The following is a 17,120-nucleotide window of genomic DNA, read 5'->3' as shown; positions in this document are numbered from 1 at the left end:
TCCCTATTACCATAACAAATATTCAAGGTGACAGGGGGGGCTATTCATTACCAGAAGAGGCTAAGAAAACAGAGAGGACAACCCTCCTTCCATCAGATCCAAGATGCTGATAATTGAACCTGGCCTTGGAGAGGAATAGTGTTTGGCTTTGATGTTCACTGACTGCCACCTTCTGTGCACTCCCCTCTGCTTCTTTTCTATAGATCATTGTTCACAAGCTCTTGAGCATGTTCCACCCCCGGCCATTTGTGAAAACTCGCTTTGCTCCTCAGGGAGCTGTGGCCTGCATTCAAGCTGTTGCCGAGTTCTACTACAAGATAGCCTTCAGGTAAAGTCCAATGAGAGGAAGGTGCTGGCACCTTATTTACTTCCTGTACTTTTAAACCACCCAATAACCAATGTTCTCTGGGCAGTGCAGAATACACTGAAACATAAAATACAAACATTAAAACAAAGAACACAAACCGCGCAGAATAAAACTAAAATAAAACCAGCAGCAAAGAAGAAGCCCATTCCAGCACATAAAACCAAATTAAAATCAGTGGCAGAGTAAAGTACTAAAGGAACTTAAAAAAAAAAAAAAAAAACTCCTAACATACTTAGGAGAATAAAAAGGTCTTCACCTGACACCAAAAAGATACCAAATAAGCCAATATGTTTTAGCTAATTTTTAGAAGAGGCCTTTTAGAATTCCGTTTAGAATGGGGGGGGAAACACAAAAGCCAAGAAACTACCAGACTATCAGCAATTGGGAGAAGGAGGTGGGGCCTGGGGAAGGGGTTGTGGCTATCAGGGGAACCCTGGAGGGCTGGATTGGGACCTCACGTGGGCCAGATATGGCCCAGAGGCCTGGAGTTCAACATCCCTGCTCAAGAACATGGCCCCGTGTAGGACTTTCATTCCTCTGCACCTTGACGGGCCTTTAATCCAAGGAAAAGACAGCTGTATAACAAAGTCATTGGACCTCATTGTCAGGGCCCAGCTTCAGCACCTCAGTGGGCTTTGTAGGTTATAGCCAGGATTTGATTAGAAGTAGCCTGGAAGTGTTTGGGTCTCTTCAGCCTCTGGAATGTCAGAATCTGTGTGAGCTTATCTCTGTCAGCGTTCTCAGAGCAGAGCAGGAAGGAGTCGCTCAACTCCCTGTCCACCTGCTGGTTTTGCCTTGGTGAGCAGGGAGGCTGGAAGCTGTCCTGGAGAACCTGACAGAGGCTGGGCGGAGTTTGCAGAAGGGCCGCCTAGGTTGAAGTGTCAATGCTGGAGGGCTGAGCAGTGCCGCCCTGTTCAGACAGAGGCCTTGCTGAAAGGCTAAAGGTCCTGTCTGTCAAGGGATCCGGAGGGGGTGTCTTACAGTCCCACCTTCCCTTTTAAGCTGATGCAAAGGTGAAGAGCCTTTGCTAGGAACATCTCGTCTTCATTGCCTGAAGCCTTCCCTGTTTGGATTCATCATCGTCTGGGCTTTTGGAGGCACTCTGCACGTGGACTCTCCCTTAATTGGAACTTTGGATTGCTAAAGACTTGCCATGAAAAGTACTGTGAGACTTTTCATAGACTTGAATTCTCATTTGCTGTGGATTGTATGTCTTTGTTGTCAGCTCAATGTACCGGCATGCTGGGTTTGAGCTACGACTTTTGGATTTTCCTCTGCCTGGACTCATGCAGCATGGAGCTACCAATGCGAAAGCAGTGGCACGGAACTCCTTGCATGTATGGATTTACCCTTCCGTTGGTCTTGATAGGCCTCAACCATGTAGCCTGGAGTTACCAACAAAAGATTCAAAGTTGGACTAATTCTCTGTGGGTGTGGTTTTGTTTTGGCCTTTCAAGCATTTATCCCTTGATTGCCTGAGGGATCATTCCAGGAATCATTCCCATTCCTTGTCCAGGGTTTGGAACCCTGTGGATGGATTGCCTGGGTTAGATATGCCAGGAATCCCAGAGACCCTTCCCTTGTGTTTAGAGCCGTGGAGATAGCAGTGGGGAAACCATATTGATGAGGATCTCAGTCACGGTGGTAGTGTTTAGCTTTGGACTGTTCTGGAATTACATAGAGCCTGTAGCTACTGACCATCAGCTTTACGATTTTTGAAGAGTATAACTATTAAGCTTTTGCTGTGGGATTTCCTGCAATAAAGAACTCCCACTGATTTAGGTGTCCAGTGCCAGAATGCCTGAGCGTGTGTGCTGAAGGGACTGGGAAACCTGACACCCATGTTGGACTGTTGTGAGGGCTTCTTTGCCCTCATTAAGACGTCTTGGCTGATGACTGCCTTTTGTTTCAGAATCCATGCAGAGTTCCAGCTGAATGAGCCTCCGGATTTCCCGTTCTGGTTTTCTCCTGCCCAGTTCACAGGCTATATTATCCTCTCCAAGGACTCCTCCCATGTTCGAGAATTCAAGCTGTTTGTCCCTAACAACAGGTTGGTTTGTCCCACTTCCATTATGTACCGATCAGAGGTGAGCATGCAGTTGGTTTTTTATACAACCCATGCAAACTTAATACATTGTATTGGTTTTGTATTATTTGAAGTCGGGAATCTGAGATGTTGTATTAAGCATGTTGGATGTTATTTATTTGCAGAGGAAGATCAGGCTAGGCTTATGCTACAGATTTTAACAGGTTTAAGGTCTCTTCTTATAGGTGGAATGCTCTCCCAAGAGAGGCTTGCCTGCTGTCTATTTTGTGGTCTTTTCAGCACCAGTTGAGACCCTTTTAAGGTGCAATCCTATGCATGTTTAGACAGAAAAAAGGCTCTACAACTCTCAGCATGCCCCAGCCAGGAGTTGTAGGTATTTTTCTGCCTAAACATGCATAGGATTACGTCCTTAAACTCTTAAATTTTTTAATCTAAAATCTGTTTAATGTATTTCTTGGGGTTGCTGAGAGGTTTTGTTATACTGATTTTAGTCTCGGCTTTATATATTATTGTCGTCTTTTATTGTAAGCTGCATAGAGAACTTTATTGCTGGGCAGCATATATATACTGTTAATAACTAAATATGCACCTGCCCATGGACTAATATGGACTCCAGAGGTCCTGCGCTCTGTTCCCCTACCATCTAAAGTTTGGCAGGCGAACACAAGAGATGGGGCCTTTCGAGCAAGATTCTGGAACACCCTCCTGAGAGAGACCCTCCTGGTCTCACAGCTGACAGCCTTTCAGCAAGTAACGAAACAATTCTGTGTACTGCTGTTTCCTTGTGGTCTGGTGTTCTTTATTCCCCTTGTGTGTTTGTGTTTTATTGATGTTTTCTGGATTGTTTTTACCATTTCACTGTTAGCCCACCCTGAGGGTTTCCAGACTAAAAAGGGGGATAATTTTAAAAAAATGAAATTATCAAAAGCTTCTTGTTTAGGTGCATGTTTCTGATGATGCCAGTTTCTCTCATTAGGTCTCTAAATGTAGACATGGAATGGCTGTATGGTGCCCTAGAGAGCAGCAGCATGGAGGTGGATATAGGATACTTACCTCAGGTCTGTAGCAAGAATCTCATTTGGACTGGTCTTCTGTGTCATTGCCTTGACAGTGTTCACTGATTCCTTTTGATGCATTTGACAGCCTGATTCCTTAACTAGAGTTACTGTGCAGCATTTGGGGCCTTTAATCATTATTTTTCTTCAAGCCCCTCCAGCTACTAATGGGTTGGTAGATGCAGCCAATCACTCCATACTCACCAAGTCATGTAGCCACAAGGCAAGAGAACAGCCCTACCAAGGGTGTCGTTGGACGAGGGCCCACCTGGGCACAGGCCCTGGATGTTTGTTGAGCTGTGCCCTGGATCTTTTGAGCTGTCCTAATTGCCATTTTTTTAAAATTTTCCCATAGACTTGCATTGGAAAACAAAAATGGCCATAACTTTTTTAGTGTGTATGACAAATACATGAAATGTGGAGGCTTGGTAGCCCCCATGGAGTTGATTGAATAAGCCAAATTTCAGGCAGTTAGGTCCAGTGGCTTTTGTGCTAACCACAGGTAAACTTTGCTTTTTCCAAGAAAATCTGTCAAAGTAAAGAGCTATAATTTTTTTGTGCTTCCACATAAATTCATAGAATTTGGGGACCTGGCAGGCCCTATGAAGCTGACTGAACCTACCAAATTCAGACAGTTAGGTCCAGTGGCTTTTGCGTTTTGTTGTTGTTTATTTGTTCAGTCGCTTCCGACTCTTCGTGACTTCATGGACCAGCCCACGCCAGAGCTTCCTGTCAGCCGTTGCCACCCCCAGCTCCCCCAAGGTCGAGTCCGTCACCTCCAGAATATCATCCATCCATCTTGCCCTTGGTCGGCCCCTCTTCCTTTTGTCTTCCACTTTCCCTAGCATCAGCATCTTCTCCAGGGTATCCTGTCTTCTCATATCATTTCCTCAAGTGAGCAGTCTGGCTTTATTTCCTGGAGTATGGACTGGTTTGATCTTCTTGCAGTCCAAGGCACTCTCAGAATTTTCCTCCAACACCACAGTTCAAAAGCTAGCCATGCGTAAATTTTCCTTTTCTCAAAGTCTAAAACAAAAAGTAAAAACTGTCAAACCACCCAGGGGATTAGGGATCCTAATCAGAAGTTGTTTAAGGTGACCATTAGGAGGGCACTATCCCTAATCTCTGGTGTAGTTTTTTTTTTTTTGAGGTGCAAAGAACCTCTCTCCCCCTACTTTTCTGCTCTTAGATGCCCACAGTTGGGAGCTTGCCTGCAATGAAATTTTGAAGAGGGAGAAGGAAGGGAAGAAAGAGCTCCATGTGAAATACTGGTATTTCACACAGCATCTGATTTTACTGCCCCAAACTGGAACCTTTGGATTCTGCAGAAGTTTAGTAGCTTCAGTACAGCAAAGGATCCAATCAGCCTCCACAAACTTCTTTCTCCCCCTCCACTTTAATTTCTCCTAAATAGCTGTAGGACTCAAATAATCCCAAAGGGAGGGTTAGGACTATGTGGCGTCATGATTGAGAAACTGCTGGGGCTTTTAAATAGGTTCTACAGTTTTAAAAAAGCTAGAAAAAGCCCTCAGCCACCTCACCTCATAAAGTTCATTTAAGTACGTGCAATCCTTACAAACCCTCCACAGCCTCCTAAATTCCTCTGAAGTACCACCTCTCTGAAAGGAGCCACTTGGCTTAGGGAATTCTCTCTACCCCCCAACCCCACACACATTTCCAATCACCATTCTTCTTTTCTTCTTCCCTCCCTTCCCTTCCCCTCCCCTCCCCTGTCCTTCCTTCCTTTCTCTTCTTTATTCCACCCAGAGCATATCTTGGGGAATTCTTAAAGAACTTCTCTTCGGTGGGCAAGAGAAGTTCTGAACTGTATTTGACTTTATACAAACAGACAAGAGGGTTGTTTTTTCTCCTTCTCCTCACTCAAGTCTTTGAGAAGAGTGGGTTCACATAGTCACCGAGAAACAAATCTGGGGCTGTTTTGTTTGTCAGTTGCCATTATCCAGCAATAGGAAGGGCTGTAGCTCAGTGGCAGAGCACCTGCTTGGCATGCAGAAGATCCCAGGTTCAATCCTCAGCATCTCCAGGTAGGGCTACGAAAGAATCCTGCCTGAAACTTTGGAGAGCCGCTGCTGCCAGTCATTGTCAACAGTTCTGTACTAGATGGGGCCAGGGTCTGACTCATTATAAGGCAGCTTCCTATGTTCCTATGAACAGAAAGCTTTAATTAAAAAACGGGAGTTTTTGGTTTGTTTTTTAAGTGGAAGGGAGATAAATATTGCTAATTTATGCAAGATTGCCAGGAGAATTATCAACAACCTCAGATACGCAGACCATACCACCCTAATGGCAGAAAGCAAAGAGGATCTAAAGATCCTCTTGTTGAGGGTGAAAGTGGAGAGTGCAAAAGCTGGTTTGAAACTCAACATTAAAAAGCGAAGATCATGGCATCACTTCATATGCCCCATCACTTCCTGGCATATAGAAGGGGAAGAAACGGAAGCAGTGACAGATTTTATTTTCTTGGGCTCCAAGATCACCGCAGACGGTGACTGTAGCCATGAAATTAAAAGACGCTTGCTCCTTGGGAGGAAAGCTATGGCAAACCTAGACAGCATAGTAAGAAACATCACCTTGCTGACAAAGGTTCGTATAATCAAAGCTATGGTTTTTCCTGTAGCAACGTATGGCTGTGAGAGCTGGACTATAAGGAAGGCTGAGTGCTGAAGAATCGATGCTTTCGAACTGTGATGCTGGAGAAGACTCTTACAAGTCCCCTGGACTGCAAGGAGGTCAAATCAGTCCATCCTAAAGGAAATCAACCCTGACTGCTCACTGGAAGGACAGATACTGAAGCTGAAGCTCAAATATTTTGGCCACCTAGTGCAAAGAGAAAACTCACTGGAAAAGACCCTGATGCTGGGAAAGATTGAGGGCAAAAGGAGAAGGGGACGGCAGAGGATGAGATGGCTAGATTGCATCACCTTCGCAATGAATTTGAACTTGAGCACACTCCGGGAGAGAGCGCAGGACAGGAAGGCCTGGCGTGCTATGGTCCATGGGGTCACAAAGAGTTGGACACAACGACTGAACAACAACAACAATGTAGGCCTACTGAGAAGTCCCATTCTGTTTAATGAGGCTTACCCTCAGGAAAGTGTGCATAGGATTCCAGCTTTTGCAGGGAGGTTTGCACCTTGATGTTCTGCATGTTTACTCAGAAATAAGTCCTGAGTTTTGAGCATGGTACTGCAAGCTTAACACAGTGCCTACACAATTCCATCTCATTCATTTCATTTATATCCTGCCTTTTTTCCTCCTTAAGGAACCCAAGGTGGCGTACATAATCCTCCTCCATTTTATCCTCACAGCAACAACTCTGTGAGGTGGGTTGGGTTGATAGGCTGTGACTGGCCCAAAGTCACCCAGTGAGCTTCCATGGCTGTGTGGGGACTAGAACCCGGATCTTCTGACTCCCAAGTCCAACACTCTAGCTTCTAATGAATTGACTACCCTTTCAGCTCAGTCCTATGCATGTTTTGTCATTTGTGGCTTTGGGGTTTTTTTTTGAACTCTAGCTTCATTAGTGAGGGAAAGGCACTTAGTACACGCTCAGAGTTTCTCCATAACTTAGCGCTAGTTTTGAAAACGGACTCATTGGCTAAATCCTGGTGAAGTCTTGGCACAAATGAAGTTATGGAGAGGAAGATACAATGAGAGCTTGTGCATAACAAATCACTCCCTCCCCTAAATTGGAGAACTCCCCTTCCACATGAACTGCTGCACCTCATTATCCAATAGTAGTCAACAGGAAGCATAAAGATACATTTTTCCAAACATTGACTCAGGTTTGGTGCTAAGCTGAAGTGGTCCGACTACAAATTGGCCAGAGCAGAAGCAGGATGTTTTCCAAAATGCTGAATCGGGGTCTGAGTTGAAGTGGGCTGGGGCATCAGCGTGCATTTCTTATGTATGTATGTATGTATATAATCTATACCCACATGCAAGCACACCGCATGCACACACCTCATGCACACACCACGCACACACCACACACACACATACTAGATGTGCGTTTAGACTCGTGTGTGTGTGTGTGTGTGTGTGTGTGTATGCAAATTTGTGTTATGGGCCTGTGCCCCGGATCTTTTAAGAACCTAGCAACGCCCCTGAGCCCTACCAATAATACTTTGCATTTATATAGAGCTTTAGAGCAGCGGTGGGCAGAAGGTAGATCAGGATCTACCGGGAGATCTCTGGGTGATTTGCAGTAGATCAGCAAAGGTTTCTGACTCCCCATTGTCTAACAATAGGAAGAACTTTAAAAACACCATCCCACAAATTAAGTTGCTGTAAAAGAATGCTTTGGGGAAAACCAGGAGTAGGTTTTTGCGTGAAAGGATTTGCAAGCCGAGTTCTGGTACTGACCACAAATTCTTGGCTGAGCATGTGCTCAGAGGCATAGTGTATGTCCACCCACCTGACCCACTATTTTTCACCTAGGTCCAGTTGTTGGACCTCAGAATTCTAGTAAAAAAACAAAGTAGATCCCACAAGCCTGAAGTCCACCCATCCCTGTTTTAGAACAATGATGGCCAACATTTTTGGCTAGTGTGCCACAAGTCAAGTCCAAATAATCAGATAGTGCCACCCTAATACAAGGTAGGAAATCGGTGAAAATTTCTTTCAGTTCATTTTTTAATAAGAATGTACACAAATTAGCAAAGAACTTGAGATTTTAAAAATCCAAATGCCGAAGAAAGTGAAACTGACACATTTCTCCAATCCTAGTGCAAGCTCTTGTACGCATACAGTTACCCAATGCCATGGTGTGGTTTTTCCTCCAGTCTCTTGAACTGGGGAGCAGGTATCACTGCAGTGCTACAGAAGCAGACTTAATTCTCTGAGTATCCAACAGTGTCATTCTGCAGACTCAAATAGCACTGGCAGAGCTCTGCTAAATCTTTCCATTGCGCAAGCAGGTGCACAACCGATTGCACAAGCGGAACACACAACCCGTTGCACAACAGGAGCAAACAGTTGCACAACGGGTTGTACAAGCATAATGCACAACCATGTTTGTGCAAATGTAACCTTAGTTGGATTCTTCTCTTGTGCATAGTTCAGAACCTAGTTTCTGCTTGTGCAACATCATTTGCATTAACAGAATGACGCAGTTAGATACTGTCCTCTGGTTCAGTTCATACATTGCATCAACCTATGGTTTGAGCTTCCAAACATACAAGTAAACCACAGTTTGGAACTGCTTGTCTGCTTTCATTTTCCATCTGCTCAGCATGCCAGCCCCTAAGTGCAGTGGCCTCTGGAGATGGAGCAATGGATATAATTCGGGTTAACCAGTTCAGACATCATGCCCAACCCAGAGTTAGCACAATTCACGATTAGCAAACAGATTGCTTCAAACCATGGTTTCTGATTCTGGTTTGCCAGGTAACCGCTAACCAAACTACCAAGGGCCACAAACCAGGTAATAACCAATACCTTAAATTGCGTCCAGAAGTACTAAGAAGCCAGTGTAGATAGGGTACAATTGGCATGGCATATTCTCTACTCTTACATATTTGCTCCAAAGATCTGTTCAAAGTACAGTCCTTTGTATGTCTACTTGCTTTCTTTACTTTCAAAATCTTGAAAAGTACTTTTCAAACTGTAGAAATCAAAATGTTCCTTTTTCCACAGGCATTTAATTATTTTTTATGGATTAGTTTGTTTGCTGGTTGAATAGTTTTTTTTCTTTTAATTTAATCATTATTATATTGTATTTGTCTTTTTATGTTATGTACACTGCCGTAGGATCCCTTGTGGATGGACAGCTGTTTATATATTAATTAATAAATATCATACTCAGAAGTATGATTACATACTTACATACTTTCAGTAAGTAGGTATACAATTGCACCCTAAGTCTTATAGCTCTGTATCCAGCACTGCTTCCTAGGAAAACACAAGGATGTGGGGTGCAGCTGCTGAGCCTGTTCAAATGTCATGCTAAGCCATAGTGGATTAATTAACCCCTGGGGCTTAGTGGTGTGTGCAGGCAGCCATTTTGCATATTCAAGCCGCAACTGCAGCTTGTCATGTTACGCAATTTCGAGGAGGGTGGGTTGTTGGCATGGTTAAGTTTGTTAACCACACCAACAACTCACCTTCACTGGGTTCACATGACATGACACAACAAGCTGCAGTTGTGGCTTGAATATGAAAAGTCACCTAGTACGTGCCACAGCCCTCTGTGGCTTAAATAAGCCATGCTGGGCTGCACTGATTATGCAAACCAGGGTGCTGTGGGAAATCTCTATAGCAGTTGCCTGTTTTTTTAGATTCCAGTGTACTTTTACTGGGAGTTAAGTGCTTCATATCCCTGTTGCCTTGCAGATGGAGCTGGAGTCTTTGGGGCCATCCATCCCTTCTGTGATTCATGATGAAAATGGAAATGTGATTGACAGCAGAGAAGGAGACCCAATTCAGTTCATATTTGAAGAGATTACCTGGCAACAAGAAATAAGCTGGGAAGAGGCAGCTGGCAAACTGGAAGTTGCCATGTATCCATTTAAGAAAGTATGAAAACACCCTCCCTTGAGCATGTCCTTGGCAGATAAAGTATTTCTGTCACTGCTCCAGTAAAGAAATACTAAAAGGATGAACCCGCCCAGTTTGATTTGGTGGTTGTGAAACTGACTAAGCTTTGCAATTTGATATCTGCTAACAAAATATCTCAGCAGATTTATCCAAGATCCCATAAATAAATGCACAGTACATCTTTTTGAGAGATGGATGCAAATATTGGCTGAGGTCACAGAGAAACTCTGTGCCCAAGCTCCGATTACTTAGGTACAGCTAGTGCATCATCCATCCTTTCCCTTATCATGAGTCCCTGGTGCCATTTTGAAAGAGGCAAGTAATGGAGGTGCTTCTAAGAGCATTTTGCTGCTGGAAGGAGAGCAAGGCATGAAACACTCTCAGTACTGCACTTTCCTTATCATCAGAAAACACACAAGACACATGTGGCTTGAGACCCGGAAGCAAAGAATGAATTTATAGCATGAAACACTATCTGCCTTTCTACAGCAGCCAGAAATGTCCCTCCATATCTAATTCATCAGCTGCAGAAAGGGGGGAGATTTTTTTTAAGGCTGTGAAAAATTGTGCCATTTGAAGACACTTAACTCCTTAAAAAGACAGGATTTCCTTAAAGGAGCCCACCTTATGTCCTTTAAGGTCTTGTTAGGTGTTATTATTAGTTTTGTGCTATTAGTGTACGTGGTGCTTAAGCAAAAAAGATCCCTGCCCTGGGGACCTTACAACGTAAATTAAAATCGGGTGGTGTAGTGAAGAAAAGAAAGCAGAGGTAGGAAAGGGAGAAACAAGGGCAGCACATAAATTCTTTTTTTATTTTTAAGTGCTGTCGTTGACCCATAAAGCGCAACAGCTTGGACCCTTAATCATCTTTCCCCCAATGTTGCACTGAGATTTCTAACAACCCAGTGATTTATTATCTGCTGTACTGGTTTGTTTGGTCTTTGTGGATTACCATGTGTTATTTTGTTATGGCTCCCATGCAGGGGGCTAGTTAGCCTGAAGGGCTTTCAAATATTCATTGCAGCTTCTGGATCCTGAAAGTGCACCGCAGACCACCGGTAGTCCATGGACCATAGTATTAAGCATCGCTGGACTCTACTATCCATGTACCACTTCCATATGATAGGCACACGTGGAGAGACATTCATGATTACCTTAGATGTAAAGAGTCTTGAGAATTTTCTAAACCCTTCTCTTCAGACCCTATGTTAAGGGGAGTAAGAGACACACAGGCACATGGCAAGCAGGAATAGATCTTATAGGGTGTAAGGCAGCCTCCCCCAACCTGATGCCCTCCAGCTGTGTTGGACAACAGTTCCCATCATTTCCAGCCAGCATGTCCAACACATTTGGAGGGCACCAGATTGGAGAAGGCTGGTGTAAGGGCCGAACTAGGGAGGGACATTGATTTTAGAGTGCAATTAACATGCATTTTCCCATACTGATACAATCTACAGGGGCCAGTCAGGAGCCCCCTACCATGTGTGACCATATTGCAAATGTATTTTAAAATACAAAGTATTTTTACTGTGTCCAATACATAATAAATGAAGTACCCCCATTGCCCCCACTGCCTTTGTTCCATAGGTGGATTGGGTTTCAACCTCTTCTTTTGCTCTTTCTGCTTTCAGGTTTCCTACCTTCCCTTTACCCAAGCTTTTGAGAGAGCAAAATCTGAGAATAAGCTCGTCCACTCCATATTGTTGTGGGGAGCACTGGATGATCAGTCCTGCTGAGGTAAGAGATGAATTTCATGGTTGTATGTGTTTTTAAGGAGTTTGTCAGGGTGTCCCAAGTTGCCCCCCCCCCCCCCGAGGAAGACGCTACAGAGCATTAGTGGAGAAATCAATAATGATTGCCTTCAACTTAATAACTAATATCCTGCACTGTGACTTTTACCTTGATTAACCCATGAAATTCAGACATTGTCTTTCTTGGCAGAAAGGCTGGATATAAATTAAATAAATAAATAAAATGGCAAAGCCTCTACAACGGTGTTTTAAGTTTTTTTAAGGATCTTGCATGAAATTGATTGTAAGTAAACCCTCAATAAAATAAAATTATATGATTAGAACAATAAGACAATAAGGTTTTTGAAGCATTGTAGGTAAAATGGTGATCGAGTATTATTCCCCAGTGGGCATTTCCACCTCATGGAGACACAACTGCCAGCTTGAAGTTCTGTTATAGCAACGCTTTGGCACTAAAATTTACATTGTAAGTTGTCCTAAATTTATACTGTAAGCTTCTCAGGGCAGGGATCTCTCTTTTTGTTTGAGAACCACGTGCATAGATGACATAAAACTAATAAGAACCTTATTTTATACTAATAAGAACCATTTTACCTACAGTGCTTCAAAAACCTGCACCTAAAATGTCATAGGGAAGTACATCGTGAACATTTCACTTAATCCTTGTTTTCTCTCTCTCGACAGGTTCGGGGCGAACTCTCCGGGAAACAGTCCTGGAAAGTTCGCCCATCCTTGCTTTCCTGAATGAGAGTTTCATCAGTACCTGGTCATTGGTGAAGGAGCTGGAGGATTTACAGGTAAGCATCTAGCAGCACACATTAAGAGGTAATAGAAATTCCTAGCTCGACAACACAAGCAGATGCTAGTAGTCCTGGGATGGGTGCATCCAGGCTCTATAAGCTTCCCTACCCACCAATATCTGTTCCAGACTTCCTAAGAAGCAGGGGCTCTCATTGACTGAAGAATGTTCATTTGATTTATCAGTTAATTTTAAATAAAAATCTCCCAAACTTTAATATTAAGTGTCTTTTGGAGATGTAGAAAGCAGTGAAATATTAACATAAAACTTGAAAACAAACACAAAGAAATGTCTTCTTAATATTTCTTTTTCAGTGGTGGAGCTTATCAAGGAATTGGTTACTCCTCCCATTTGCTTCATAGGCAGAGCTATGCTAACTTCATGGTTGGTACCCTTCAGTGGCAGGTGCCTTCTCCAGATCCAGTCCTGCCTGCGTATTCCTTCTCATTTACTTACAATAATACACCAAAACAAAAACAAGAAACAAATATCCTCATTTTTACCTTGACCAATTTGCCCTCCCTTATTATAATTGGCTCATAATGACTAATCAGCTAGAGGTAAGCATCCAGCAGTATCCTCAGCCCAGTGTCCTCCAGATATGTTGGACTATAGCTCCCATCACCCCCACCAGCATAGCATTCTCCATGTTGCTTGGGGATTATGGGAGTTGTAATCCAATACATCTAGAAAGCACCAGGTTGGAGAAGGCTGAGCTAGAGCTTTAGTGCGCAATCCTGTACATGTTTAGTCAGAAAAAAGTCCCACAACTGGGAGTTGTAGGACCTTTTTTCTGTCTAAACATGCACAGGATTGCACCCTTACCTAACTAATCTAGCAGTGTAAATGTTTTAGTCTTAATCAAATCATATTTCCTTTTACTCCTATTGGGACACATATTGGGAGAACCAGAGTTCATATCTCCCTGAAGTTGACCACCTGTCCCTTTTTTGAGAGCTATTTGTTTAACCTTCCTTATGCATTTGACTCCAGTGCAGGATGTACAGTAAGGGGATTGACTATTCTGTAGTGGTTCGGCATCCACCCCACCCAATTCTGTTTGTTTAATTTGTGGGCTTCACTACAAGGGCAGCAATGGAATTAATCAGATCCAAATTAAAATGAACTGAGATGTGTGTGACATACTGCAGGATCCAAGGTCTTATGGGATCTAAACTACCCCTATATGATGAGAACTTTCATTTAGCAATACAGTAGCTATTTTATGCCGATATAACAGTTAAAATAAGGTGTCAGCCATTCAACATTTTCTTTCCTTTTCCATTATTCATACCCCCTGGAGATTTTGAATTGAAGAAAATATCTATGACTAAGGAATCGGGGGTCTGAGCAACACCTTAGGAATTAACATTGGGGGTCACTGCAGACCTCAGATACTGTCCCAGTATAGTTGTGCCCCCTCTACTTATACAATGATCCATAATAACAATTTCATATTTTTACATTACATTGGAGTCTTTGTCCCTATACTTCATTTTTAAACTATGATTTAATTGGATTCTGTTTGACCCCAATGTGAAACCTGATAAGGGCTTTTTACAAGTGTATGTAATTTAAAACATGCACTCATTTTCTACAGGCAAAGAGAGAGAACGAGGTCAACAGCAAACTTGCCGACTTGCACCTTGAAAAATATAACTTCCCCGTGGAGATAATGATCTGTCTGCCCAATGGCACCGTGGTAGGGCTCTAGCTCCATTTCATCTTATCAGTACCTTCTTATCTGTCTCTTTTTTAAATTGGTGGCATCTATTGGAATTGCAATTGACTTCCACTGATATGCTTGAAGTAGGAGCCAAGGTTCTAAGATGTATTTCTGCCTCTCAGATCTGAAAAACAGTCTCATTTAGAGCAGTGCAAAGCATTTCCAGACTGAAGACATAAGGCAGGGGTGCAGAACCTCAGGCCCATGGGCCAAATCCAGCCCTCCAGGGTTCCCCAGATGGCCATGCTCCTTTCCCCTGACTGTTGATCATTTGGTGGTTTCCCAGCTTTTGTGCAGTTTTTCCCCATTCTGAAAGGTTGAAATGCCTCTCATAGTTACTTCATTGCTGGCAGTTAGAGCTTTAAGCCAAAATATCCTGGTATTTTGGCCCCGCCCCTTTTGCCTTCAGGTCTCGCCAACCAGTGGGATGCAGCCCCCAAGAGCTTCTCCAAAATGGAATTTGGCCCTTGGACTGAAAGAGGTTCAACACCCCTGTCATAAGGATATTTTAAAGTGATTAATTTTCCCCCCCAAAGCTCAGAAAATGGGTTCTAGAAAACTTACAGGTTCACTAATGGTGCTTCTTAACATACTCAGAACATTTCAGGGGATACCCAATTATATCTTGGAACTGGACCAACTTTTATTTTGGGGGAAGGAAAATGTAAAGATTGAAGGCTTAGGATAATTTTATACTTTATCTTGTAATGTTTAGATGTTTACTCCACATTTCTCAGGAACCTCTAGCATTCCAGAATCTGGTGCACTTCCAACACAGCTTTTACTTAGGATTCGGGCTCTTTGTACAGACAAGCTAGGTCTGGTGAGGCAGTCCTGAGAGGTTCTGGTAAGCTTCACTCCTAAGTATTTGCTGAGAAAGTTGTTTTAATAAAACTACTGGGACAACTTCTCAGCGTTTTCCTAGGTCCCTGAAGAATCTTACAAACCTCACATTTGACCTTCTTCCCCCAAATTCTACAAACACTCAGAGTTGGTTCACAGGTTACCCTAGTTTGTTTATTTTATTAGGGAGATTATTTGAGAAAGGAATGCATGTATTTGCTCCTCCCACCCTCCATTTTTGAAAGCTGGAGAAGGGGGCACTCTTCTATGAGCAGCCACTACAGGCCAATGGCACTTCAGGGCTAGTTAGTGTACTTTGTCTTGTTTGTGACTCCCAAACAGAAGGAGGACAAGATGGAGGAGCCCTTCCTTCCTCTTTTCCAGTAGCAGCAGCCACCTCTAATTTTGTTTAAAACTGCAGTACATCGCTTAATCTGGCATCAGCCATTTTGGCCTTTTAGGGGGAAGCAGCTGCTGCAAGATTTAAATGATGTAGTGCATCCTCCTCTTTGGGAGCACAAGGCAAGGCAAGTTAAGCCAGCCCTTGACCTCTCAACGTTCTTCCACCTGGAATGACCGCTGGGAGGAAGGAATCTGCCCATGAGGACTGGAATTCTGTTTTCCTAAACACACGTTTTGTTTCCCAGGTCCACCACATCAATGCCAACTACTTCCTGGATATTACTTCTATGAAGCCCGAAGAAGTTGAGAGCAGCATCTTTAGTTTCTCTACCAGTTTTGAAGATCCCTCAACAGCAACCTACCTCCAGTTCCTGAAGGAAGGAGTTCAGAGAGCAAAGCCATTCCTGCAGGCCTAAATGGAGAGGCAAATTAATGCCCTGGTGTTGATCACCAAAGATACAAGAGTTCTTGTTTCTGGCACTCAAGCTCATGCATGACACAATATTGAACAGTAAAACGCTGTCCTTGAATGAAAGGGCTCTAGGCATGTAAGTGGCCCTCGAAAATACCAAACTGTAACATCTTTATATTACATTAATTATTTTTAGAACTGTTCTTGGAAGGAGCTGAACATATGATTCTCTTACTTACTGGCACATTGTGAGACTTCTGTAAAGTCATCAGGCTGCCAGCAGTAGAGGTTGGGAATGGTTTGGCCCAGTGGTCTGGGATGGGCTGTGGTGCAAGGCCAGCAAGTTGGAACTTGAATGGGATGCCTTCTTTTTGTATTAGCTCTGGAATCTGGTCCCTTTCAAGGCCCTGAATTATTCATATGCAGCTGAGGCTTCACATTTTAGAACTTTTGTGTTGCAAACCATTTGGCTTCAGGTGACCTCAGTAGGTCCCATGTATCTTCAAGATCAGAGACTGTGTGGATGATGCAAGGCAAGACCTGTGTTATACTCCCACTGTGTTATACTCCCACTGATGTCTGCAGGGCTGCATAGGTTGGTGCTATCGCAGAGCTACAAGACACAACAGGGAATCCTTTATTTAATCATTGTTTTGTTTTTACTCTAGACTCCTAAAGGCTCTGCTGCTTTCTTCTTTATTGCCAGCAATTCCTCAGAGGGGCAGATTTAGTCCTGGGATATCCAGTTGTTGACCCTTAGTATACTTTAATCAGTCACCTCAGTCAAGAAAATATCAACTGTCATTTTTTAAAGCACATACAACAAATGCCCCCAACTGGTGCCCTCTAGATGTGTTGAACTATAACTCCCATCATCCACAGCCAGCATAACTGTTGTGGCCCAACACATGTGGAAGGCACCAGGCTGAGGAAGGGTGACATACAATATAAGTGGAATTCATTCACAATTATTATGTCACTGCCCAAACTCAAATATTATTTGTGGGTGGTTTTACGTGAGTCTTTGTTTAGCCAGAAACAAACAAAAAGGACATTTGCGTTCAACTGAGAACAGAATCATTCCAGAAACGTGCAATATAATAAAAGAATCAGATAAATTTTCTTTTCATTCACTCACTCTAATACCTCTTGGCAGTGTT

General features: G+C 43.2%; 1 protein-coding gene across 1 annotated transcript in view; it reads left to right on the top strand.

The window, feature by feature from the left end:
- Positions 1-17,078, top strand: part of SELENON (selenoprotein N) — a 38,407-nt gene extending 21,329 nt beyond the window's left edge. The window contains exons 5-12 of the mRNA XM_084815845.1: positions 204-328; positions 2,280-2,417; positions 3,391-3,472; positions 9,824-10,006; positions 11,659-11,764; positions 12,463-12,575; positions 14,178-14,279; positions 15,794-17,078. Coding sequence (XP_084671971.1) covers positions 204-328; positions 2,280-2,417; positions 3,391-3,472; positions 9,824-10,006; positions 11,659-11,764; positions 12,463-12,575; positions 14,178-14,279; positions 15,794-15,964 — 1,020 coding nt within the window. The 3' untranslated portion in view covers positions 15,965-17,078. The remainder of the gene's footprint in view (positions 1-203; positions 329-2,279; positions 2,418-3,390; positions 3,473-9,823; positions 10,007-11,658; positions 11,765-12,462; positions 12,576-14,177; positions 14,280-15,793) is intronic.
- The last annotated feature ends 42 nt before the right edge of the window (positions 17,079-17,120 follow it).

This window comes from Heloderma suspectum, chromosome 10 (assembly GCF_057233095.1).
Source record: "Heloderma suspectum isolate Gila_16-S chromosome 10, 16-S_ref, whole genome shotgun sequence".
NCBI lineage: Eukaryota > Metazoa > Chordata > Lepidosauria > Squamata > Helodermatidae > Heloderma > Heloderma suspectum.
The sequence above is the reverse complement of the archived record's forward strand: the minus strand, read 5'-3'. Positions and strand labels throughout refer to the sequence as shown.